The sequence below is a fragment of the Sus scrofa genome, chromosome 7, assembly GCF_054392235.1.
Source record: "Sus scrofa isolate SSC_HxYL_T2T_F1_AM1 chromosome 7, Sscrofa_HxYL_maternal_Yorkshire_Landrace_v2.0, whole genome shotgun sequence".
NCBI classification, from domain to species: domain Eukaryota; kingdom Metazoa; phylum Chordata; class Mammalia; order Artiodactyla; family Suidae; genus Sus; species Sus scrofa.
The window spans coordinates 35070607-35097022 of record NC_139389.1 but is presented as its reverse complement, the minus strand read 5'-3'; the positions used below and the strand labels follow the sequence as shown (position 1 = coordinate 35097022).

General features: G+C 42.0%; 1 protein-coding gene across 8 annotated transcripts in view; it reads left to right on the top strand.

The window, feature by feature from the left end:
- The first annotated feature begins 2081 nt into the window (after positions 1 to 2081).
- The window catches only part of TINAG (tubulointerstitial nephritis antigen), a 98508-nt gene continuing 74173 nt past the window's right edge, over positions 2082 to 26416 (top strand). For 4 of the 8 annotated variants that reach the window (XR_014809177.1, XR_014809176.1, XM_021098514.2 and 1 more), the window contains exons 1-2: positions 19708 to 20174; positions 25836 to 25899. Coding sequence is in view for 3 of the 8 variants with exons in the window: in XM_021098514.2 (XP_020954173.1) it covers positions 19820 to 20174; positions 25836 to 25899 (419 nt within the window). In the remaining 5 variants the exon portion in view is untranslated. Of the gene's footprint in view, positions 2332 to 3187; positions 3295 to 6074; positions 6249 to 13284; positions 13347 to 14480; positions 14579 to 19017; positions 19232 to 19707; positions 20175 to 25835; positions 25900 to 26416 lie in introns of those variants that run through there. The other 4 variants (XM_084966905.1, XM_021098515.2, XR_014809178.1 and 1 more) reach the window with 4 other exon arrangements.

Below are 26416 nucleotides of genomic sequence, written 5' to 3'. Positions count from 1 at the left end.
TGCAAAGAGGGGAAGGTTGTAGGAACAAAAGGTTTACAGATGGGAATTCCCATTGTGGTGCAGCAGGAAAGAATCCGACTAGCATCCATGAGGATGCAGATTTGATCCCTGGCACCAGCCTGTGAGTTAAGGACCTGGTGTTGTCGTGAGCTGTGGTGTAGGTTGCAGACAGGCCAGAAGCTACAGCTCTGATTTGACCCCTAGCCTGGGAACTTCCATATGCCTAGGGTGCGGCCCTAAAAAAAATAAAGTAAAATAAAAAGGTTAACAGATAACCAGATTTACAAAACAAAACAAAACAAAACAAAACAAAACATAAAACAGTTTCTGTAGGAAGATGTAAGGGTCTGGGCTTCCTGGAATCACTCCTTTGATAGGCCCTCTGATGTGGGCCAGGCTTGGTCTCTTTTCTGAGTTCCCTCAGGGCTCACTGGCCCACCCTTGGGAGTGGCTGTTCTCACAGAAGGTATCTTTTGCTTTGTCTGCTAACTACTGCCCCAGATAGCTCTGAAATACTGCCCCAAAGAGGAAAGGAGAAATATCAAGATAGAAGTCTTAAGGGTGAAGGGGCAGGAGCATGCGGCCTGCACACATCTTACAGAAGTTTGCTACTAGTCACACACATCAGTCATCATGGAAAGATCTTAGTGTTTTTCTAGATATGAGGATATGAAAGAATTGGGCTCCTGGAGTTCCCGTCGTGGCTCGGTGGTTAACGAATCCGACTAGGAACCTTGATGTTGCGGGTTCGATCCCTGGCCTTGCTCAGTGGGTTAACCATCTGGCGTTGCCGTGAGCTGTGGTGTAGGTTTCAGACATGGCTCGGATGCCGTGTTGCTGTGGCTGTGGTGTATGCCAGTGGCTCCAGCTCCGATTCGACCCCTAGCCTGGGAACCTCCATATGCCGCAGGAAGCGGCCCTAGAAAAGGCAAAAAGACACACACACACACACACACACACACACACACACAAGAATTGGGCTCCTAAAAATAGCTATCTGAAGACCTGTTCTTCCAGAGCACAGAGGGCCTCACTCCTGGTCTCCACCCTGAGCTCCTCTCCGGAGGTGCTGCGGGTCGGCACCTGCAGTGGCTCATGTTTTACTCCATGTAGAGGCTGTGGCAAGTGCCTTCCATAAACAACTAAGTGGAGGTGGGAAAGAGAAAAGTGGATCAATTAATGAGATAAAGAAAAAACAAAGTTAATGGTATCTACTTATGGATAGATGGAACTTGGGGGTGATGGAGAAAAATGGATGAAGCCACAGTTTCTGGTCTGGGAATCTAAAATAAGGAATTTGGCTAAAGACAATGCGGGATGGTTTCCATTTCCTATCCCTTCTTTCTGCCACACAGACAGTTGCACTTGGCAATACCTTGCACTGAGGAGAGACCGTGTCAGCGTCACTGCGAATGAGATAGGAGTGGAGGTTGCTACTTCTAAGATGAAGCCATAGGATGCCCGGTGCTGCAGGGAGGTCATGTGTGGAGATGGTAGAGGCACAGAATCAAAGCAACAGAGAGGCCTAATTATGCTGATACTGGAAAGATGGTACTGGAATCCGGGTTCTTGCTCACGGCAGTCGAAGAATGAACTTCGTGAACACACAGGCAGCGAGCAAGCAAAGTCTTTATTAAAGAAAAGCAGATAGCTCCCGGGAGGGGGGGAGAAGAGCCCCCTTTCTCTCTTGTCCTATAGGGGGTTTTATTCCTTTAAGTTGGGGGGTGGGTACCAACATGGGGTCCAGAAAGTTGTGGATTTCTCCCATTGGCCTTGTTCAATTACCCATATGAGTCCTTGTCCAATAGGGTCCTAGGGTTGGAAATGTCCTATAAGTCTCAGTTTCTTTGTCCTTTCTTCCTGTAAACTGAGTCACAGGGGATTAATGTCCATCTGGGCACAGGTACACTCCCTTTAATAAACAAGGCCTGTGGGGATGTTACTCCCTGGAGCCCTTAAGCTACAAATGTTAATCAATGGCCATAGCAAAGAATGCATCGAAGCCCACGTTCCTACACTGACCACCTGAGTTAATATTCTGCTTCAATGCCATGGAGGACAGCTGCTCTGGATTGTTGCCCAGTCAAGAGAGGAGAACTCTGTGTGAGCTGGAAAGAAACTGTGTATGTTGTGCTTTGAGATTTTGTGGCCGAAACTCGGCCTCTTCAGATTTTGTGGAATAGAAATGTGGAGCCAGAGTTTTGGGTGAAGGGGAAAAAAGACAGCTTTCCTGCTCTGCCAGACAAGACAAAGATGGGTCACAGCAGGCTAGTGCCCTAAAGACTGTTCTTCCCCTGGTTTTTTTAGTTTGGGAGTGGAAAACAGCAGCAGGTAAGGATCAGGGTAGAGGTAAGGTTGCATTATTTTCAAAGCTGGTGCTCAGTGGTCTGGTGCTCTTCTTTCCAGAATGAAGAATGCTTCATTAACATCTTCCCTTTGTTGGGGTTTTCATTCTGCAGAAGAGCTCAAAGATATTGATAGCTTTATTCATTGAGGAGGACCCAGGACCCTACCCCAAGGCTGCCCTATGATCTCTTGATGGCTCTTCCCTGTTCTCTGTATCCCCTGCCCTGATTAGCAACTCAGGAAAGGTCAAAGAGGCTGAGTGAGGCCTATTTCCTAAAAAGCAATGGGGGACATAGGCTTTTGTGCCCAGGCGCTGTTTACTCTTGCAGAATAAAGCTAGCCTATCCTGATAAATACTGGGACATAGAAAGAGAGAGAGAGAGAGAGAGAGAGAGAGAGAGAGAGAGAGAGTGTGTGTGTGTGTGTGTGTGTATGTGTGTGTGTGTGTGTGTGTGTGTGTGTGTGTGTTGGGCTGGAGACAAAAAGAAGGCAGTAGAAAAGGCAGAATATAAACTGAGTTTTACAAATGTCAAGTTTAAGGTAACAGAGATATTTAAGTGGACATGTCCAGTGTACGGTGACAACATGGGTAAGGAATTTGCAGCAAAATCTAGACTGGGCATCGGAGCCAATAAGTGAAGCTGTGTGAGGTATTAAATTTGTAAACCATCTGAGTGTTTTGTTTTCCTGGGAATGGTCTTTGTTGGTTGGTCCTTTAGAGAAAGCAATAGAATTCCAGAAAACATTACCCTTTACTTTTAGGATTACATAAGTCATTCTCAATATTGCAATACGATAGAAAATTATTTTCTTTTTTTCCCCCTACTTCGTGATACTGTAGGCCTCTGGGGCCCCGGGCTTGAATGTAAATGGAAGAGCCATCGTCCACTTCACTGATAGGCAGGAAAGCCAAACGATTACTCTTAACCTTCTGCAACCAGCTTTTCCGTAAGTGATGTCTGTCTCAAACTCAAACTGGATCTTTTGATTGCACAAATATGTACCAATATAATATTGTGGGCAGCTGTGAGGTAATCGGAATGTCATTATTGTAGACACAAAAGCTAGCAGAGCTACTTGGTAATGAAATTTAACATAATGGAACTGGACTTGATAATGCTGCATATAGGGTTGCTTCAGGGGGCTAGAAATACAAGGCAGAATCTGATATGAATTCAGCCTGCACTCTCTTAAGATGCTGAAACTGACTCTGATTTCAGCAGCAAAAAATGCCTGGGCATAACATTTCCACCACGCTGCCAGGAGGGCAGAGACACGAAGTGGGTTCGGCTTGGCTCAGGCTCTACACAGTTGTCCTGCACACCAACAAGCTTTACGGGAGAAAATGTGCTGAACTGGTGTATTTATTATCATTTCAGAAACTGAGCTGCAGAAGGATTGAGTGACCTTTTAAAAAATACCCCAAACTACGAGGGCCAAAGCTAAAACCCACGTTTGGTTCTCTTTGGTTCCAAAGCCCACACTGTTTTAAATGAGATTGTTTCAGGGCTATTATTTACATCCCTCTATGTTGTGTAAGGGATGCATTCCTCTTTCTCCCTTCCTCCCTTCCTTCCTTCCTTCCTTCCTTCCTTCCTTCCTTCCTTCCTTTCTTTCTTTCTCCCATTCTTTCTTTTTTGGTCCTTAGAGCTTTGAAACATTTTAGAAACAGTTGTTAGTCTCCAATCTCCTCTTGGTGTGTCTGTGAGCGTGGAAATGCTTCCCTTCTCTCTCTCCTGGTGTTCACTGAAGCAGCTGCTCAAAATGACTCAGCTTTTCCAGTAGGCTGTGGTTTCTGCCTCACCGTGGGGAGGGAAGAACCCATAACTTACCGTCCCTGTACAACACACCAAAAGGTGTCATTTCTGATAAGAAGAAGCCCCGTCTTTGTCCGGAACCACCATCCCGCCTTCAACCCTCACACATCCATCTCATCTGGTGCTGTATCTCCTTTTCCTCATTCTGTTCTGTTGGAACACCTTCCTTACCGAAGGGCTGGTTATCACTGTCTCTGTGAGGAAATAGGGGGTGAACACCACCAGGACCCCCGCTCACGAATACAAACTCTCCTCTATTCTACAAAAAGAGGAAACACAATTGCTGAATGTTAATAGCCCACGAGAGATTAGAATTTAAGATTAGGTAAGATCTGGCTAATGCATTTATTATCCAAAGGTGAATGATAGTGAAGGGAGGGGCAGAGCAAGGGCATAACTCAGAGAGGAAACTAATTTGTATTGAGTGCCTCTTATAAATCTGGTACAGAATCTTTTCTCCTTTTCAACTTTTCCATTCATGGATTCTCACTAGATGAATGAAATTATGCTACAATGAAAGCCCTGTATTTTACCAATCGAGGGGGTTAATAGTAACGTTAGGTCATTTTGGTGACTGTGTTTCTTGAGTCATAGACAGGAAGTCTGCCACACAAGACAGAGATAATTGATGGTCATGATTAACCCCATTAGAGTAGATAAGTACGGGATAAGTGCTGAAATGAAAAGACATGATGGGGGGGGGGATAGAGATAATTTTTTTAAAGTTAAAAGTGATAAAGAAATGGGTGAGTGTTGCACAAGTGTATAGAATGACACATTTTTCAATAAGACTGAATCCAAAGGATATATCATGAATCATGAAATACTTGAAGGAAGGTCCTGGGTCCGTAGCAGTGAAATGAATAAGCAGGAGATGAGGGAAAGTGATTGAAAAAAAATCCTTAGCCCTCTGTGCTGGGCCAGGATGGAAGCGGCATCCCAGAGTTCCAGAGATGTGGCTGATCCCTTCGCACCACAGCGGGAACTCCAGGCAGAGGAGACTCTTGATCATCAGGACATTGGGGAAGTCCTATCAGGAGCGTATATTTTCTCATAACTCAGCAGCTGTTATCTAGGTTGTGTGCTGGATGAAGGGGTTGGTGCCAGTTCAAGGTTCCCACAGACCACTTGGCCAAATAAAATGGATACCAGGATGGTAATGCCATGGAATAGCTTATCTAAACTTTTGACATTGGTTTTTTTTTTTTTTTTTTTGTCTTTTTGCCTTTTTCTAGGGCCGCACCTGCGGCATATGGAGGTCCTCAGGCTAGGGGTCTAATCGAGTTGTAGCTGCCGGCCTATGAAACAACCACAGCAACGTGGGATCTGAGCCGAGTCAGCGACCCACACTACAGCTCAGGGCAACACCCGGATCGTCAACCCACTGAGCAAGGCCAGGGATCGAACCCGAAACTGCATGGTTCCTAGTTGGATTCGTTAACCACTGTGCCACAAAGGGAACTCCTTGACATTGGTTTCTTAAGCCTTCAGACTCCTGGTGGAACCTAAATCCCCCACCCCCCCACTGGGTCTTACCCTTTCAAACTTGACTGCCAGTGAAACCATGTATCAGACTCTAAATCATAACGTTTTGAAGTAAAAGACTTTTCCTTTAGTCACTCCTCAGTCGCAAAAGGCTGACTGAGGAAGAGTTACTAATGAGGAAATGTTGCAACTAAAAACTAGTTAAAACAGTCTCCTTTATGTGATGTCCTGCCTTGGCCCATTAACTTGTTACTCATAGTTACTTTCTGGTTAGCCTTATATCACACCTAACGTTTGGCTTCTCACAAAAGACCTCTGCTTTCTTTTACTAATGGTTACTTTCTAGAGTTATATTGCACCTGCTGTTTTCTTTTGCAATTGAGACCCTCCCTAACACCCCTCCCCTATAAGCGATCTTCATTCCAGAGACAAGGTCAAGGAACAATAACTCCGAAGACAACCAGAAACCATCCCCAGACCTGCTGATGCTGCCTTGATGACTCTGAAATGCTCTACGGATGAAGAACAATACAGACACCTGCGTCAACAACCCTGTCTCCTGAGCCAAAGCTATCAACCTCCTTGCTATCCCCTCGCAAGGTAGGACGTAGTTTTGAGGCACTAGCCTACTGTGTCCTCCTTTGCCTGGCAAAGCAGTAAAGCTGTTCTTTCTCTTCCTCAACATTCTCTCTCTGAGACTTAATTGATGCCAGTGTACAGAGGCCACATTTTCAGCTACACCAGGTTTTCAACATCTCCAGCTTGTAGATGGTAGCTGGTGGGACCACTCAGCCTTCATAATCACATGAGCCAATATATTAGAACATAGCTCACATATATGTATTGAAAAAATGAAACCAAAAAAAAGAAACAAACAAACAAAAAAATGAAACCAAAAAATATATGAAACCAAAAAAAATGAAACCAAAAAAATGAAGCACCTCCAGCAGGGGTTTTTGAGCTAAACCATATTTCATGCCATAATGGTGGCATCCTCTCTTCTTGGGAGAAGACCTAGACACTGGCTGACTTTCCTTTTTTTATAATTTTTACCTCTCAGTTGATTCTGTTCTGCAGCCAGTGTGTGACCCATTGGTTGAGGAGTTCAGAAATGAAGTGATGGGTGTGTAAATGAAAGGGCTTTTGAAGACTGGGTGTGCTCGTGTTGTATATTTAGGATGATTGCCTCAAGCTGGTGGAGGCTGCACAGGCTCAAAGCTTTCTCACAGTTGGTCTATTAAAACCAGCGATGAGCCAGTCAGTGCTATTGCCAGGTGCTGACAATGACTCTTTCACTTGCGAAGAGGTCACTGAGAAAATGGCTGACCTTATTCACACATTTTCACATAGATGAGGCAGTCAGGTTTTGAAAAAGATTTCTACATAAATACATATCAGCAAAGAGGATAAGATTATCTCTGGTTTTAAGTCATTTTAGGGAATGCATTTGGACCACAAGCTAAAACATTGGAGTCGCTTTGGATTGTAAAGACATTGGCTTGAGATCAGCCTTTTGCAAACTGACCCTTTGCAAGTAAAAGAGTGTCTGCATGTTTCTCACAGGTTATTTTATTTAATCCGCAAAGCAACTCTATAAAATTGCTGTTATGCTTCCTATTTTGATTTTTTTTCCCACTTTTTAGGGCTGCACTAGCGGCATATGGAGATTCCCAGGCTAAGGGTCCAGTCGGAGCTACAGCTGCCGGCCTACATCACAGCCACAGCAATGCCAGACCCGAACCACGTCTGCCACCTACACCACAGCTTATGGCAATGTCGGATCCTTAATCCACTGAGTGAGGCCAGGGATCGAACCTGAAACCTCATAGTTCCAAGTTGGATTTGTTTCTGCTGTGCCACAATAGGAACTCACTATTTTGATATTTGAGTTGACCAAGCACATAAGATAAAATAACTTGACTAATGTCACATGACTAGTAAGGAATTTCAGCGTAATTTTGACTTGAATACAAAGCTAAGAATCATTCTGATACACCATGAAGTCTCAGGAAACAAATACCTGAGGAATATTTGGAATTTTCATATAGTTTATGAAAAAAAGATTTAAAAAACTTTCAGTATAACCTGGAGTTCCTGTTGTGGCTCAGTGGTTAACGAATCCGACTAGGAACCATGAGATTGGGGGTTCGATCCCTGGCCTTGCTCAGTGGATTAAGGATCCAGCGTTGCCGTGAGCTGTGGTGTAGGTCGCAGATGTGGCTCAGATCCTGTGTTGCTGTGGTTCTGGTGTAGGCCGGTGGCTACAGCTCCGATTGGACCCCTAGCCTGGGAACCTCCATATGCCGAGGAAGTCGCCCAAGAAATGGCAAAAAGACAAAAACAAAACAAAAAAAACCCAAAAAAACCTTTCAGTATAACCCATAAAGTTCTAAAATACAATTCTTTGCAAATGCACTTCCAAACGCATTTAGACTATTCAAATATGTTCCTTACAGAGTCATACTTCAGCCCTGGCTGACGATGGGTCATGTCATTCACGTTTGTGGCTCTATCATCTACGCTGATGATTTCTGAATCTACTCTCCAGCAAAAATGGAAGCCAGTTGTCATCAGGTGTCTCCCTCTGGAGAACCTATTAGAATACCTAACAATAGATTCCAAACTGACTTAATTTTGGCCCCAAACTGCTTCTTCTGTAGCTAATGCTCCTACATAGTCAGGCGAGGTATGGCTTTACTTTTTTCAATTTTCTCTGCATGAATCTGGAATAGGCTACCCCTATTCCTTTATCTCCACATTCCCACTAGACATCTAGTGGGAAGTATTACTCCTTCCAATCTTTCTTATTTAACTCTATTTCAAACTTGTCCTTCTCAAGGACAAGTTCTCATCACCCTTGCCAAGACTCATGCAATAGTTTCCTGACTCATCTTCCAGTCTCCAATTGCATCTAATCTATCCTCTGTTCTGCCAGCATGATGATCTATCAACAAAGGCCATCCTGGCCATATCCTTCTCTTGTTGTGAATCTAGAATAACTTCCTGTCCCCAAATTCATTAGTTGCAAATGACAGGTACAAAAGAACCATACTGACTAGGGTTAATAGATGGTCCCTCCAAAAATGTGTTTTGAAAGATATTGGTTTTTCCAGAAATTAAAGAAAAGCTGACGGACCGAGGAGCTTGGTCAGTACCTCCTGCTCAGTCGCAGGGGTGTCACTACCTGAGTCACTCAGCCCCTCCTGTTCTACGTAGCAGTCACTGCACCCAAGATTCAGTTCTCAGGGGAGACAGTGATGGATGGGCTTGGTTTACATCACAGGAAAGTTCCAGAATATGGTAACGGTGGAGACCTATGAGACCTTTCACCAAGAATCCATGGACTGGAGAAAGAGCAAATCTCTAAAGGGGGGGAAAAAAAAAAAAGTAAAAAAGCAAACCCTGGGTGAGCAAAAACAATGGATTTATTTATTTTTTCTAATTTTTAAAGGTAAGTCTATATTTAGTGTGTCCCTGTCATTCGGTATCCAAAATTATCTGGCCCCTACCAGTTTTTCAAATATGTAGTGTTATATCTTGTTTCTCAGTCCAGAATTCTACTTACGTTATGCAACAAAATCCTACTTTCTTTTTTAAGACTCAGCTGACAAGTTACTTGCTTAGTAACGTCTTTCCTAATGCTGAAACTGACAGCACTAAAGGCCTGAACCTAGTCAGAACACAGACTGGGACTTGAACCCATGTGCTGGGAACTCGAACCCAGCCTAAAGCCAGATTGGGACTTGAACCCACAGTTTTAAATTAGAATCACTCACCTGGTGTCTGGACCTACTGAGGTTTAGGTTCTTCATGCCTCCACGCAGAAGGAATTCAGCGAGAGACAGTGATAGGCAAGAAATAGATTTATTAAGACAGGATGCTAGTGAGAGATGGAAGCAGGCAGATAAGGAGTCTCTGTCCCAAGGGTTAGGTGGGCTACAGTTTTATCATCCAAGGGGGATGGGGGTTGGAAAAGACCCCCTCTTCCTCTTTCTAGATAGAGTAGTAGCTGCTCCTTGGTATCCAGTAAGGTGTGTATTCAAAGGAGCAGAAGGGCAGTCCTCAAACTCCTGCCCTTGGTCTGAATTTGAATGCAGGTCTCCTCGCATCCCCCACCCAATGACCTGAGGCAGTTCTCACACCTCCACTAGTCCAGCAAGCCTTCCTTGTTCTGACGGCTTTCTTGAGCAATTATTAATTTACAGTGCTCTCCCAAAGTCCCTTAGGTTTCCCTCTCTACATGTGGGACTTCTACAGCTACCTGTGCCTACTCCATCCCTATCAACTCCACTAGGAAGCGCTGGCCACTGCACTCTTTGTGCTCTCATTAATCCTTAGCCTCTTTGTAGTAACGTTTATCAAGGCCCATAGCAATGATTTCTTTACAAGCTGGCTTCCCTGACTATACTGGATTGTTCTGTAAGGATTAGGTGTTATCAATCTCTGCATTCCACCAATAGAGTAGTGCCTGGAATATATTTGGAGTTCAATATATATATTTTTGAGTGAAATAACGAGTGAATAAAACTGCCTTATCTCAGCGTTGCCATCGTGGTTCAGCCATAAAGAATCCAACTAGTATTCTTGAGGATATGGGTTCAATCCCTGGCCTCGCTCAGTGGGTTAAGGATCCAGCATTGCCATGAGCTGTGATGAAGGTCACAGATGTGGCTCAGATCTCAAGTTGCTGTTGCTGTGGTGTAGGCCGGCAGCTACAGCTCAGATTAAACCCCTAGCCTGAGAACTCAACATGTCATGGTTACAGTCCTAAAAACACACAAAAAAACCCAAACCAAAACATAAACCCTGCCTTTTCTCAAAGAATTGCTATTAAAAGTATGCTAAGAGAGTGAGATGGAAGACCTAGTTGTTATTTTCAAGTGCCTCTTGTAAAATAAAGCATTAATTAAAATTTTTTTTATTAGTTTTAGAGGTAACTATTCACATTCCCCATCGTTTCCTGTTTAAATATTTAAATTAGAATTTTGATGTTAAAGAAAATTTTGTTATTATTCATAGGCACAACTTATTCCTCTAATAAGCTTTTTCTGTTAGCTTTTTCTCCCTTGTAGTCTTTTATAATCTTCTTTGCTTTCATGCATTTTCTTGGTTTTGCGGGTTTCTTTTGAGTCCTATCATTATGAGATTTCAAAGACCCCCTTCCCCCGAAAACCAAGCAGGGCCCTGTGGGGTTCCTGGGCACAAGAGTTTTTCTGCGTCCACCATTTCCTGTTTTGGGGGAATGGGCTTTCCCTGAGTTCCAAAAAGCAGGTTCAAACAGTTGCTAATCAGGGAATGGAGGGGATGCAGAGGCCTGTGAGGAGCAGTCAAGAGACCACAGTGCAGCCTTGGGGCAGGGTCCTGGTTCCCCCTCATGGAATATACATCACAATATCTTTTTTTTTTTCTTTTTGTCTTTTTTTTTAGGCTCACACCTGTGACATATGGAGGTTCCCAGGCTAGGGGTCGAATCAGAGCTGGAGCCGCTGGCCTATACCACAGCCACAGCAATGCCAGATCCGAGCCATGTCTGCAACCTACACCACAGTTCACGGATCCTTAACCCACCTAGTGAGGCCAGAGATAGAACCTGCGTCTTCATGGATCCTAGTCAGGTTCATTTCCGCTGACCCATGACAGGAACTCTTATATAACAATACCTTTGAGTTCTTCCATAGAACAGAAACCACCAACAAACGGAAGATGTTGATGGAGCATTTTTCACTCTAAAAGAAAGATCTTCAGAACCAATCCTGGGACCACCTAAACACCAGCTTTGAAAAACAATGCAAGCTCTCATCTACCCTGATCCTTATCAATGGCTCTATTTTCCACTCCCAAACTATAAAATCACCTTCCAATCTTTCCCAAGGAGGGCACAGTCTTTAAGGCATTAGCTTGCTGTGGCTCCCTTTGCCTGGCAAAGCTATAAAGCTATCTTGTTCTCCTTCACCCAAAACTCTGTCTCTGTATTTGTATTTGGCACCTGCAACAAAGGCTGAGTTTTGGCCACCCCACCCCATCCCCTGCCTATTCGCATCAAGGCAAAAAATTGGCAGCATAACCTCTGTAGGAAGTTCTTGAACTAGACTGTAGACCAAGTTGGAGGTAAAATGAAACCTTTGTTAGGGCCTCTCTCTCTTTTCCTTCCAGGCTCAAATTGGATGCATTCTCTTGGCCCATTAGAGGGTCCTTGGTGCCTATTGGTCTAAACCAAATACTCTCTCTACTATGTCTTAATTGGCTAATGCATACTATATAAATAGCTGTGCATGCAATTCTATGTTGGAAAATGAAAATGATGTTGAAATTGCTGTTAAAAAAAGTAAAAAACAAAACAAACAAATAAAAAACCAAGGGAAAAGTAAACCCAAAGTTCCTGTTTAAATATTGGGAGAGATTAGAAGCTTTTGAGCATAATTAATACATCCCTAGACCTGGGCCCAGCATCCTGAACTATTACCAGTTGGAGAGCTATTGCAAGATCATCTTTTCCATTTCGTGGAAATGCTAAGTTTTCACTTTTTTCAATTTTCTCAGCAATGTATGACTAGAGACCAAATCTGCGTTAACTGGTAAATTTCCCCAGAAGAGTGGAGTTTCCCTTGAGTGTTTTTACAATGTACAACCAGTCAGTGAAAAAACCCTGTGATCCTTCCCTAGTTCTCCAACTCCTCCTACATTCTCTTCACTTCAGGAATCGGTGGAGTGGAAAGGAGCTGGAAAGAATATCCATGCTGTGATGAACACTTGAACAGAAGGCTGGATAGAGAGGGATGTGTGCCCTGAGCTTGGGGTCAACCACTTCATCCTTGACTGTGAACTTGCATAGTTCGTTGAGTCTCAGTCTTTCATCTGTGAAAACAGAAATCAGGATAATAATTACAATTTCTACCATCAAGGATCCAAAGAGATTATGTGTACACACAAACACATAGTATGTATTATGTATTATATAGACATATAGATGTGCATATACAGACATGTATTTGTTGTTTTGTTGTTGTTGAGAGTTAAGTTTTATTTAGGGCAAAATTAGGACTTAAGCCTGGGAGACAGCATCTCAGGAAGCCCTGAGAAACTGCTCTAAGGAAGTGAGGGGGAGCTAGAATATATGAGTTTTTGCAGGAAAGGGAAGGTAGTAGGAACAAAAGATTTATAGAAAAGCAGTTTCTATGTGAAGAGGTAAAGCTCTGGGCTTACTAGAATCACTGCTTTGATATGCACCTCAGCTACAGGACAATATTCCTTTTTTCTTTCCGGAATTCCCTCAGGGCTCATTGGTCCACACCTTGGGAGTGGCTGCATTCACAGATGACCAAGACATCTTTTGTTTGGCCCACTTAACTACAGCCCAGGAGGCAGTGTTTCAGACAGCTCTGAAATACCAGACATATATTATAATTACAATGTGTAAAATCCTCCTGTCTTCTTCAGCTGCCCAATCCAAAGAGAGCAGCACCTTGTGGGCAGAAGTTTTTTTTATGTCTCATTGAAATCCTTTATTCTGAAATTTCAGTGAACTCAGTGGAGTAGAAATAAGAATGTTGCTTCAAATAACCAATGAGCAAAGAAAGAGCACTCCATTTTCAGCTAGCCTTCTCCCTATTCTTACCATCCTCACTAATCCTTCCAGCCACCTCGGGAGGCCAAACTAGATCTGTTGAGGTGAAGGGACCAAGCCTCAAACCCTCAAAGGTGAGTCAACATTCCTTGACTCCCCAAAAGCTCTTACTATCACAGGACATTTTTGCAGCCTCCGTAACTTGAGGCGATAAATCCCTGATGGTGGAATTTAAGTCAATAAGACAAATTGTTTTTGGCAAGCCCACTTTCTTGCTCTCTCTCTCTTTCTCTCTCTCCTCCTTTCAACTTTGCATTTTGCTTATTTAAATATACCCAAAAACTTCCAACTACAGTAGCACCCCCCCCAACTCCATCCACAGGGTATACCTTCTAAAAGCTCCCAGTGGATGCCTGAAAGCTTGGCTAGTACCAGCCCTATGTGTATGTACACACTATGCTTTTTCCTGTACGTACATGCCTATGGTAAAGTTTAACTTACAAATTAGGTTAAGTAAGAGAATATCTGAATTGCCAGCATCACTACTCTTGCCCTTTGGGACCATTATTAAGTAAGTTAAAGGTTCCTTGAACACAAGAACTGTGATGCTGCAACAGTGGATGCAATAACTGAGATGGCCAATAGTGTTATTGGGGCGGGTAGTGTACGTAGTGTGGGGGCCCTGGACAGAGGGATGGTCACGTCCTTGATGGCAAGGAGCCTGACAGGGCGAGAGCTCCTCACACTACTCAGAACAGTGCACAACGTAAAACTCAGGAATTGTTTATTTCTGGAATTTTCCATTTAATATTTTCAGACCATGATTGACTGTGGGCAACTGAAACCACAGAAAGGGAAACTGTGGGTGAGAGGGGACTATAGTTTAAACGTCATGAAAATTTCCAGTGTCCTGTCCATTTTTACTGCATCTGGCTAAGAGCTAGTGTTAAGAAAGTTATTTGAGGAGTTCCCATTGTGGCGCAGTGGAAACAAATCCAACTAGGAACTATGAGGTTGCAAGTTCAATCCCTGACCTCGCTCCATGGGTTAAGGATCCGGCATTGCCATGAGCTGCGGCTCAGATTTGGCATTGCTGTGGCTGTGGTGTAGGCCTGCAGCTGCAGCTCCAATTGGACCCCTAGTCTGGGAACCTCCATATGCTGCAGGTGCAGCACTAAAAAGCAAAAAAAAAAAAAAAAAAAAAAAAAAAGAAAGAAAGAAAAAGAAAAAAGAAAGAAAGTTGTTTGATCGATGTCCTTCTTTCCTAGGAAATATCCAAAGGTGCTAATTCCCTCCACTGTTCCTGTGTAATGAAGGCTGTGAAAATCACAAGAGGGGATGCAGCACTTTTCTTCTCACGTGAGAGGTAGCTCACTCAAGGAGCGTGGTCATATTGGAAGAAGATGTGACATGGTGGACTCCAACCTTTCTAGTTATGCATACACTACACCCCCAATTTTTGAACTGGCACCCCCAGTTCATATGCCCTAGCATTATTGGTCATTATCTCAAAGCAACCATTTATGGGCATTCATCTGATCAATCTTTATATAAATTCAAATTGCAGATAAACATGATCTTTTTTTGTGTGATTTCTTGGTAGTTCTTGTTAGTGTGTATATGTAAAACTGTATCACTTTGTTGTACAGCAGAAATGATCACAACGTTGTAAATCAGGTATACTTCAATCAAACTTTTTAAGGAGTTCCCGTCGTGGCGCAGTGGTTAACAAATCCGACTAGGAACCATGAGGTTGCCGGTTTGATCCCTGACCTTGCTCAGTGGGTTACGGATCCAGCGTTGCCGTGAGCTGTGGTGTAGGTCGCAGACGTGGCTCGGATCCTGAGTTGCTGTGGCTCTGGCGTAGGCTGGTGGCTACAGCTCTGATTAGACCCCTAGCTTGGGAACCTCCATATGCCACAGGTGTGGCCCATGAAAAGGGAAAAAGACAAAAAATTAAAAAATAAATAAAACTTTTTAAAGAATTAAAAAAGTTTAAAAATTTTTTTTTAAATTTTTTTTGGAGGGGGGGGTCAAGCTCATGGCATGCGAAAGTTCCAGGGCCACAGATGGAGCCTGAGCCATAGCAGTGACAGCATTTGGTCCTTAACCCACTGAGCCATCAGGGAACTCCTAAAAATTTTTGTAATATGTTTCAATCAGGGATTATTGATGGTGTCTTCATGGACACTTTTGGGCAAATGATTCTTTGTTGTAGGTTCTGTCCTTTGTATTCTACGAAGTTATGCAGCATCCATAGCCTCTACGCACCAGATGCTTGTGGTCTGGACAATGAAAACAGTCTCCAGACATTGCTAAACTTCTCTTGGGAGGCAAAGTCACCCCCTGTTGAAAACTCCTGGTCTTAAAGAAACTATCAGTAGTAGAACTTGTGTCAAATAGGTCACTTTCAATGTGAAGTTTAAAGCTTTTGAGAGGGTGCCTTGATTGAAGTGAGATGTTATAATCAGTAGTCACACTTACCAGATGGGGTAAACTGCAATATTTAACCATGTGAAGTAAACAAACAAGTTAGGGCACTGCCGTCCGTCCCTCCTCATTGTGGAACTCTCACTCTTACCTCGGGGTGAGAGTCATGTCAAAGATAATATATCAGAGAGTAAGGAGAGTCGGGTGTTTCTAGATCAACTCCTCCACGCATTGTTGAAAGGCTGCTCCTGGGTCACAGGGAGGGTGTGGTTCTCAGCACTTCTGGAATGTTATGCACGGGGCAGGGGAAGGAATAGGCTATGGTCAATAACTCACATGGCTGGCGTTTCGGCCAGCTTGTCCTCACGTGGTAAGGATGATGGGACTATGGACAAAGTGACAACAGCCTAGCTGTAATCCTATGAATGGACTGAAGTAACTGGAGGAGAAAGGGGTTGAAGATGTGCAGGAACTAAGAGGTAATAAGATAAAGGGTGGTGATCTAGAAATCATAGGGGGAAGCATTGCCTGAGAATAGAATGACACCTCATCTTCCGAGTCTGGAAGGAGGACGGAAAGAGTGGCTGCAGATGTGGATAGGTTTATGGGTGTGATGACAGGGAGACAGAGGATGAATGTGTGCTGTCTTTTTTCTATCTTTGTTTCTTGGTGGCTTCTGAGAGAATGTCTTCCCTAGAAAGTGATGATCTCTAGGAAGTTAGAAAAACAGGGTTTGTAATAGCCTCTAAGGGAGCAAGTTAAAGAAATACAGCAGCATTTAAGAGCTTAGCTGAGACAAGAATCCAAAAATTTGTGGTGGCACCAATTCTGTGAGCTGGTAGATCAACTCCAACAATAATTAATAGACATAGTACAGGGGTAGAAAAGTGCAATTTGTAGGATTCATGTATTTATTGAATAAATGCTTATCAAGTGCCTAAAATATGTCAGGCACTAAGTGCTGAACATAAAATAGTTAACAGAAAAGTTACACATACACAGTATTCTATGATATTGTAGAGCTTTCCAGAGAGGAAATATAGAAAATAAATAAGATTGATGAATAAAATATAGTATATTAGTGATAAGCACTGAGAATGGGGACAGGATGAGTTGAGGCTGGAGACAGAATATCATTTTATTTTATTTTACTTTTCGGTCTTTTTTTTTTTTTTTTTTTTTTTAGGGCTGCACCTGTGGCCAATGGAAATTCCCAGGCTAGGAGATGAATCGGAGCTACAGCTGCTGGCCTATACCATAGCTACAGCAATGAAGGATCCAAGCCCAAGCCATGTCTACGATCTACACCACAGCTTACGGCAACGCCAGATCCTTAACCCGCTGAGCAAGGCCAGGGATCGAACCTTCATCCTCATGGATGCTAGTCAGACTCTTTCCACCGAGCCATGATGGGAACTCCAAGATATCATTTTAGATAGGAAATATGGGCAAGGTCTCTCTGAGAAGGTGTCATTTGAAAAAAGTCTTGAAAGAGATGAGAGACTGAGCCATGTGAATATCTGGGAAGCATGGTTCTGGAGAAGGACTAGCAAGGTCAAGGGTATTAAGAAGCATGTGCATGACATGGTGAGGACAGGCCAGGTTAGTGGGATGACTGGACCAATATGACTGACAGGTTAAGTGGTTAAAATTGAAGCCAAAGATGGAGTTCCCGTCATGGTGCAGTGGTGTAGGTCAAAGACGCGGCTCAGATTCTGCGTTGCTCTGGCTCTGGTGTAGGCTAGCAGCTACAGCTTCGATTAGACCCCTAGCCTGGGAACCTCCATATGCTGCGGGAGCGGCCCAAGAAATGGCAAAACGACAAAAAAATAAAAAATAAAAAAATAAAAAAAAATTGAAGCCAAAGAGATACCAAGATTGGAAGTCCACCTTGCATAAGATCTTGTACCCCATGGCTTTGACTGATTCAACGATGGGAGTTTTGAGGAAAGAGGATATGTGAGGACCAGGGAAGGAAAGGATTGAGAATGTTGCTGAAAACATATTTTAAATGACCTCAGAGAAGGGAAGGAAGTGAGTCCAAGAGTAAGCAGATAAATTGGGAGCTTTATGAAAACTAGACAAGAAGCAGGAGGTGAGAGTTCCCGTCGTGGCTCAGTGGTTAACGAATCCGACTAGGAACCATGAGGTTGCCGGTTTGATCCCTGGCCTTGCTCAGTAGGTTAAGGATCCAGCGTTGCCGTGAGCTGTGGTATAGGTTGCAGACGTGGCTTGAATCCCGCATTGCTGTGGCTCTGGCGTAGGCTAGCGGCTACAGCTCTGATTCGACCCCTAGCCTGGGACCTCCATATGCTGCGGGAGCAACCCCAGAGAAGACAAAAAAAAAAAAAAAAAAAAAAAAGAAGCAGGAGAGAATGAAAGAAAGCACAGAATTTAAAGGAGGAAAGAGCTTTTAGGTGGAGAATATACATTTTAGTGATAACTAACATTTATTTAGCATTGTGATGTGCTGAGTACTTTATGTATTATCTCATTTAAATTTCCCACCCTACCTGGTATGGTAATAAATATTGTTATCTAAATTTTTTTATTTCTCAATGAATTTTATTACATTTATAGTTGTACAGCAATCATCACAAGAAATTTTGTTGATGAAGAAGTTGAAGCCTAGAGAGATAAAGACACTTGCTGGAAGACATGCTGCTAGTCAGTGGTGAAACTAGGATTTCAGTTCCATTAGTTTAAGTCTTTGGCCCCGGTTCTTGATCAGTTTGTTTCACAGGGATAATTGCTGCCGAAGATTCAGGTGTGAAAGAGATGGACACAGGTCAAAGGGAATCTGATGTTAGGACAATATTGGTGATAGTCCTTGGGGATGGAGACAGCACTTAGCAGTAGTTTAGTGACTCCGTGGGTGGCAAGGAAGTGATTGCAAAAGATTGGGGATTTGAGAGATGGGGGTGTGGATTATGGAGAGTGACACCAAGAGGAGGCAAAATTGAGACAAAAGAGAGACTTGAACTGGCTTATAGCCTGAGAGGGAGGAAGGCGTCAGAAGAAAGGGAAACAATGAAGATAAAACTGTGAGTCAAGTAATTTATGGAGCAAAGTCAGGGAACAAGTTTGCAAGATTGAAATTGCAGATTATCCTTGGGGGGGAAGATCTTATTTTATAGGAAACTAACTATGGATCAGAGAAGCAAATTGCAAACCCAAGATCATAAAGCCTATTAAAGAGTAGCTCAGGGACTGGAGTCCAGGTTTTTGATCCTCAAGACAAGTCCTTTCCACCAGGCAATGCTGCCACTCTTGCTGAATCATCGCCTGCTGGTTATTTATCCCCCACTCAAAGGGAGTTATTCTAGTTAATGAGTAAAGACGGGATAGCAAAGCCCACTGTAAAGGCAGAGATCCACAGAAACACGAATGGCATCTTGACCTTTGAGTTTCCTTCACCCCCCCCTTTAGCACAGAGTACTGACTTGACTTGAGGATAAACTGCCTTCCAGATACTGCAGGTTCCTGAACTGATGTCCAATAGAGAGTCAGTGGGAGAAAACAAAGGTCACCTTCAGGGAATTTCTAGCTAAATTAGGTTCCACTAAGCCTTGAAATCAAAATGCTTTTGGTAAGTAAATGGAGTGTAGATGGGAAATCAAGCCACTGTGTGACTGGGCATGATTTAGAGCAACTGTTACTGATATGACAGATCCTAGCAGGCAACCTCAGGAGAGAATGGATTTTGGTTGCCGTGCAAGTAGGTGAGGTGAATAACTGTGTTTTTGACTTTCGAATTTCTTATACCTTGCCAGTAGAGTATTGCATAATTTGGGCCATGTGGATTCTGGAAAGGTTTTTGACTTAGGAATCGGGATTGTTCTGGAGGCAAGCGATATTCCACGTATCATATATGCCTGCAAGTTTATGTATTTATTTTCATGGTGATGGACGTTTTTTTTCCATGCTATGAAATATAAATTTTTAACTTTGGAGGAATAGCAATGGTCTACTTCTAACACTTATATTATCTTGGACAAACGTTGAAATTCTTGATTAATGTTTAACTACAAGAAATACACTCAGTTCAAGTAAAGGATCAGTTTCAGGATTCAAGCTGAGTTGTCTTGATGATTCGAATTCAGGCTCCAAAGAGAAGCCCCAAGGCCAAGGTTATCAAATATAACAGAAAGTGGGAGCCGCACCTGACCTCTAGAGAATGTGGACCGGATCTATGCTCTTAATCCTTGCTTATCTTACCACAGGAGTTTGGATGAAGAGGCAGTCTTTATCTCATAGAGAAGTGGACCCAAGAGCTGATTTCACTAGGAATCACACCATTTTGGAAGGGACTCGATTTAAAAGAGCCATTTTCCGAGGGCAATACTGTAGAAGTTTTGGTTGTTGTGAAGACAGAGATGACAGCTGTGTCACTCCGTTCTATGAGGCAAATGCAGTGTGTTACTGTGATAAATTCTGTGAAAGGGAAAATTCTGATTGCTGTCCTGATTACCAGTCATTCTGCCGTGAAGAGAAAGAATGGCGTCCTCATACGAAGCCTTGGTATCCAGAAGGTAGGCTTTGGGGATGTGTTCAAGCACGATCCTAGAGCTGTCAGACTTTCTCTTTTCTCTCTCCTTCCTTCTTTCCTTCCTTCTTTCCTTCCTGCCTGCCTGCCTGCCTGCCTGCCTGCCTGCCTTCCTTCTCTCCTTCCTTCTTCTTTCCTTTCTTCCTTCCTCCCTATATTAATTTGAAATGAGAAATAGTTTAATCACCAGGATAAATTTCTTCAGACTGTTAACATGTTTGATTTAGAAGCAAGACACTTGCATCATATTAACACTTCAGACAAGTTCTGGTGTGACAGCCACAAATGCGGGTCTAGACTCTGTTTTGAATCTCACTCAACTTATACAGAGGTTACTTAAAGTTCTTTTTTTTCCTTGTAAAATGTATTGACAAAAAACTCTCACACTGTTTTGAATGTAACCTTAGAAAACCTCATCTAAGTCACAGACCTGATCCTCTGCAGATTTATGTAACATTTTACCTATTATTTCATGGGACTAATGGACCCTGTAGCAATGCCATTTAAACCAGTGCAAAAGCAGGATAAGGTTGGCCACGGTCCCTAGGTAAGTAATATCAAATAGAGTCTTCATGTGCATTTTTGTTTTGTTTTCATTTTGCCAGTCTCGGGTTTTAAAATGATCTGGGGTACTAAAAACAAAAGAGTGATCTGTATAGGGTAGTTTTAAAACACCAAGACTGAGTAAATACAAATAATTCATAAGGAGAATGCTGCAATTGATTCTACTGGTCCAATTATAGTAGAATGGCTATAAGTTCTAAGCAATCAATACACCCCAAATTTGCAAACAAACAAAAGTCCACAAAACACAATTCTAGGGGAGTTCCTGTCATGGCTCAGCAGAAACGAATCTGACTAGCATCCATGAGGATGCAGGTTTGATCCCTGGCTTTGCTCAGTGTGTTAAGGATCCGGCATTGCCAATAGCTGTGGTGTAGGTTGCAGATGTGGCTCAGATCTGCCATTGCTGTGGCTGTGGTGTAGGCTAGCGGCTCCAGCTCTGATTCGACCCCTAGCCTGGGAACCTCCATGTGCCTCAGGTGTGGCCCCAAAAAGACAAAAACAAAACCAACCAAAACAGAAACCCACAATTCTACTATGCCTCTTTCAGAAATGCAGGTTTAATCAGAGCTCTGTCACATAACTATAAATAGGTGATGGTGGGTGGAAATTACAATTAGATAAGAATAATGATTTGGTATCCTGATATCAAAATCTAGATATTGATTGTTGCTTTCATTCTCAATAATGTCATACTATTTGTAAAATTGAGGAAATTCTCCTTAAAACACATATATATTACACGTTAAAATTTCCATATGATCATTCATGCTAGGGCTTTGCCTTTATCCATAAATAACTCAATGAATATTTATTTCACCCTAAAAAGTGGCAGATAGTCTATTAGAAATGGGAGATATTGCCATTCATCAAAAAATATTCATTGAATACGTCCACCAAGCCAGGCATTGTGCTTTTGCTGGGGCAAAAACGGGAAAGAAAAAAAAACAAAATCTTGCCCTTATTGGAGTGACAAACACATTGTGTGTGTGCGGGGGGGGGGGGGGGTGAGATAGTTAATGCATACAGTGTACAATTGCAAATTGTGTGATTCTCTGAAGGAAACATTTAAGGTGCTGTGAAAAAGTCTATCAGAATACACATTAACATGGAAAGGAATACATGACCTCAGCCTGGGTCGGGGAGGCCACTGGGGGAAGATATTCAGCTGAGGTGCCATGTGACCTGAGGAGAAGCTGAGAGAAAGGCCTTCGAGATCTGGGAGCAAGGAATGTGGCATGTCCAAGAACTGGACAGAAGCCACCATATCCGGAGAGTCATGCTCAGCGGAGGGTGGGAGTGAAGAGCTGAAGTTTGGGAGGTGAATAGAGGTCATATTTTGCCAGGATTTATAGGCTGTTTTAAGGATTTAAGATTTTATACTGGGAGTTCCCGTCGTGGCTTAGTGGTAACAAACTCAACTAGTACCCATGAGGTTGTGGGCTCAATCCCTAGCCCTGCTCAGTGGGTTAAGGATTTGGCATTTCTGCGAGCTGTGGTGTAGATGACAGATCAGATGTGGCTTGGATCCAGCATGGCTATGGCTGTGGTGTTGGTTGGCAGCTGCAGTTCTGATTCAACCCTTGGCCTGGGAACTTCCATATGCCCTAAAAAGACAGGAAAAAAACAAAAAGATTTTATTCTATTATGAGAACTCATTGAAAGATGATAAATAGGAATAGGGTTGGCTTCATGGATGTTGAGTATAAATATTACATTCAAGCTGTGACACTTTTGATGCACTAAAGTGTATTTGAGCTTTCCCTTATTTGAGTCATGTAGCCCATTTAGAAAAGAAATTGCTACTTCTTAAATGTCCGTTTTTGCTTGAAAGCTAGGATTTTGCTAAGACTTTAATTTAGGGTCGTGTTTTAGGTAGAACTTATGTTCCTGGTATAGGTTTTACTCCATTCATTGTAAAGGGAAGCAATTCATCATTTTACTTAGTAGCAAAAAGTTCACATTAGACTATAATTGCTCCCATGAAGGTAATTTTTTTCTTTTGTTTTATCTTCCTTATGCAAGTACCTGGTTGAAAGAAAATAGCACTATGCAATATCTAAAAATTGTACAAAACTAACTAGAATAAATAGACAATGGTATATTATATATATATTTTTTTGCATGGGTAAAGCATCTTTCCTCTGAAATGCTAAGTTGTTTGTCCACTGATTTATTAAATATTTTTCAGTTATCTAGTTTCATGATCTTGTCTAGTTTCTTTTACAGCAACTCTTTTTAAACATGGAACTTAAAACTATATATATATATATATATACATATACTTAAGATTTTAAAAAATATATTTCTTTTGCATAAGCTAAAGGTTGGACATATCAATAAACATCTTCCTTCTGTGGGTTTGTTTTTTTTTTTTCTCCATTTCTGTTGGTTATTTCCAGTAGTTGGAGAATTTCAAAGTCAAATAGAGAAAACAAGTGGTAGAGTTTGAAACAGAACCAGAGTGGATTTTCCAGACAGCATCTCTGGTGTAGCAGATTTTAAAGAAAGAGTCTAGTGCACCATCGGAGGTGAACAGACCTAAGTTAATTTGATTATGCACAACTCTTACCTTCGAATTGTTAAAAAATGGATGCAAATTGCTGACTTGCATTTGAATTGAATGAGGGTGATTTGCTCCTTCTCACCCTCCTTAACCACATCTCAATGAAGATAAATCAGTCCAAACGCCGCCATGTGTACTGATAGTGACAAAAATACACATTGGTAAGGAGACCTCAACAGTCTACACAACCTCTGAAAGCTTCATGAAGTCTCAGGTGCCTGTCCTTGTAGATGTCCCCACATATACCTTGCTTGAAAAGTTTATTGGAATTTTCCCATGTGATAATATTACAGAGAATGTCAGGGAATGACAAACCCTCCTTCCCAGTGGCTGGACACAGGACCTTTTAGAGATCAATCCTAGGGCTCTGGGACTAAGAGTGAAGGCTGGTGACCTTAAGAGATGCATAAAAACTGTGGACCACAGGAGTGGGATGTGACTAAAATATTTTAGCTAATCTACCTCAATTGAACACTATTCAATAACCAATAAGAACTGATTACTTACATCCATTATGCTGATTAACAAGCCACTAATTTTATCAAAGAAAGCCCATATCTGACGTTCATTACACTGATAGTCTAGTGCTCATTAAAGATGGATAATGGAGGCACTTGTCACAGTTGCCCTGGAGTCTGGCCTTTCAGGGTTCCCCTGACCACCTCAGTCTGACCACCTCTGGAATGTGGGTTCCTGATGAGAGCACACAGCTGCCTTCCCTAAAGCGAGGTTTAGACCAGCACAGATATGAAAACATACTATGAGGAAGTACTTTTAAATAAATTACATCATATTATCATCTTTTCTCAAATCAGTAGACTGATTTCACTTTCCAAACATCTAAGTTGCCTAATTTTTTATTAATGGCTATTAAAGTTGCAAAACTTCAACTTCAACAGCCACTAATTTGTTTTCTGTCTTTTTAGGGCCAAATCCATGGCATATGGAGGTTCCCAGGCTAGGGGTTGAATCAGAGCTGTAGCTGCCAGCCTACACCAGAGCCACAGCCACACTAGATCCGAGCCACATCTTCGATCTACATCACAGCTCTCAGCAATGCCTTATCCTTAACCCACTGAGTGAGGCCAGGGATCAAACCTGCCCCCTCATGGATCCTAGTCAGATTCATTTTGCTGAGCCACAAAGGAAACTCCCAAAAGCCACTAATTTTTTAATGTATGTATGTATATATCAGTGTATCTATGTATGTATGTCACGGTATAACCAGTTTAACTCACTCTTTATCATTTTTCACTGAGAAAATAAAGGCGCTAGGCATTTTCTCATCTCCCCATCATCACAATTTTCACCCTTCCTCCATCCTGGTTACTGTTTACCTTGAGAAGATTCCTACTCTTGAGCTCTGAATCCCACCTTGGGGTTTCAAGATCTTCATCCTGACAAATGTCCCTCCCTCACTCTCCTTTTCTCTCCTCTCCCTCCCTCCCTTTCTCTCCAGGAATCATCCCCCCCCCTTCTCTCTTGGATCAAATATCATATTTACAAAATGTGTATTTGTAGCTTTTCAATTTGAAAAAGTCTTTCCTAGACTCCATGTCCTTAACCGACTATTATTCCCGTCTTTTCTTTAATGGCAAAAATACCTGAAACGTTTCACTTCCTGACTTCCAAATCTCTCATCAGCTCATTCTGACAGGATGTCCTTCTCTGCTATTCTACCATCATGGAAAGGTTATTGAAGATGCCCACGTTTAAAATGCAATATTCAGATGTTCTTTTCTCGACCTCTTAGCAATACTCTACACAAGTGACCACTTCCACTTGCATTGAATACTTTTCCCTCTTGCTTTGCAGGACTCCACCTCCCCTGCATTCCCTGCTTCCTCACAGATCACTCCCTCCCTCTCCCCTCTTCTGAACATCTGTTGTCTCTACTGTTTGGGCTCAGTCCTGGATGTCTTTCTTTGACCTGCATATACTCTCTCAAGTGGACTCTTATTTAGTCTCAAGGCTTTGATAGTTGAGAGACGTTTGGATTTAGAACACAAATGGCCACAACCTTATAAATTTTCTCCTAATCCAAATTCTGAAGGAAAAAAAAAGAGTTTATCTTTGTAAGGTGAATTCAATGAAATAGCTTCCTATTTTGGCCCAATGCTTTGAGCTCCTTATTCTAATCATATGCAATCAATCATGTTCACATGAGACTTGATTAGACTTTTAAAATGAGAAATGTCATAAATTAATTCAAACTGTTTTACTGCTTACCTATTTAAATATATTAATTATTCTTTGAGTATGTTTAGTGATTAATACCTTGGTAATCTAGTTTTTATGCTTTGTGAATCCTCTCAATAAAGATAGACGCTCATGGAACCAACCCAAACAAATCTGATATATAAAGCTTGACATGAACCTGATGTGGATTTCCATCAGATGGGCACCAAATGTTTTTGCATATTTGGAAAACTAAACACAATTTTAGATGACTTGTTATGTGAGTGCACTTTATTACCCAATTTAGAATTTTTATTTGTGTATGTGTTATCTTGACAGGTTGCCACAGAGATGGTCAACATTATGAAGAAGGATCAGTAATTAAAGAAAACTGCAATTCCTGGTAATGAATTTAAGTGACACAGAACTAAATTCTGCTACCTGTGTATGTTGTAAAATGGATGTCTGTGAAACAAAGCATATATTTAAATGCAAACAGACAGAATCATAAGTCATAAGGTAGCACATATCTGTAGTTTTTTATATGCATATTTAATTTTAATGAACGCTTAAATCTAATCATGACAATTTCTTTTAATGTTTGAGTTTGGTGTTTATGACAGTGGGTCTGCATTAAATGTACCTCTTATTTATAAATACTGATACACTACAGGCAAATTATGTTTCCTTGAACACAGCAACTATTCATAAAAACAGGCTGCCTTACAAAGATTATCCTGCAGAAAGTTTCCAGTTACAAATGCATTGACTCTACTGTCCTAGTTGTCTTATATTTTCAAACCTCAGTGAATGTGTGGTCATTTCATTGATTAATTGCCTGGAGTGGTAGCTAATGCATGTGTCATGATGTATTTTTGCCAAGAATGAAATAGTCATATGGCTAACATTAATCACAGACG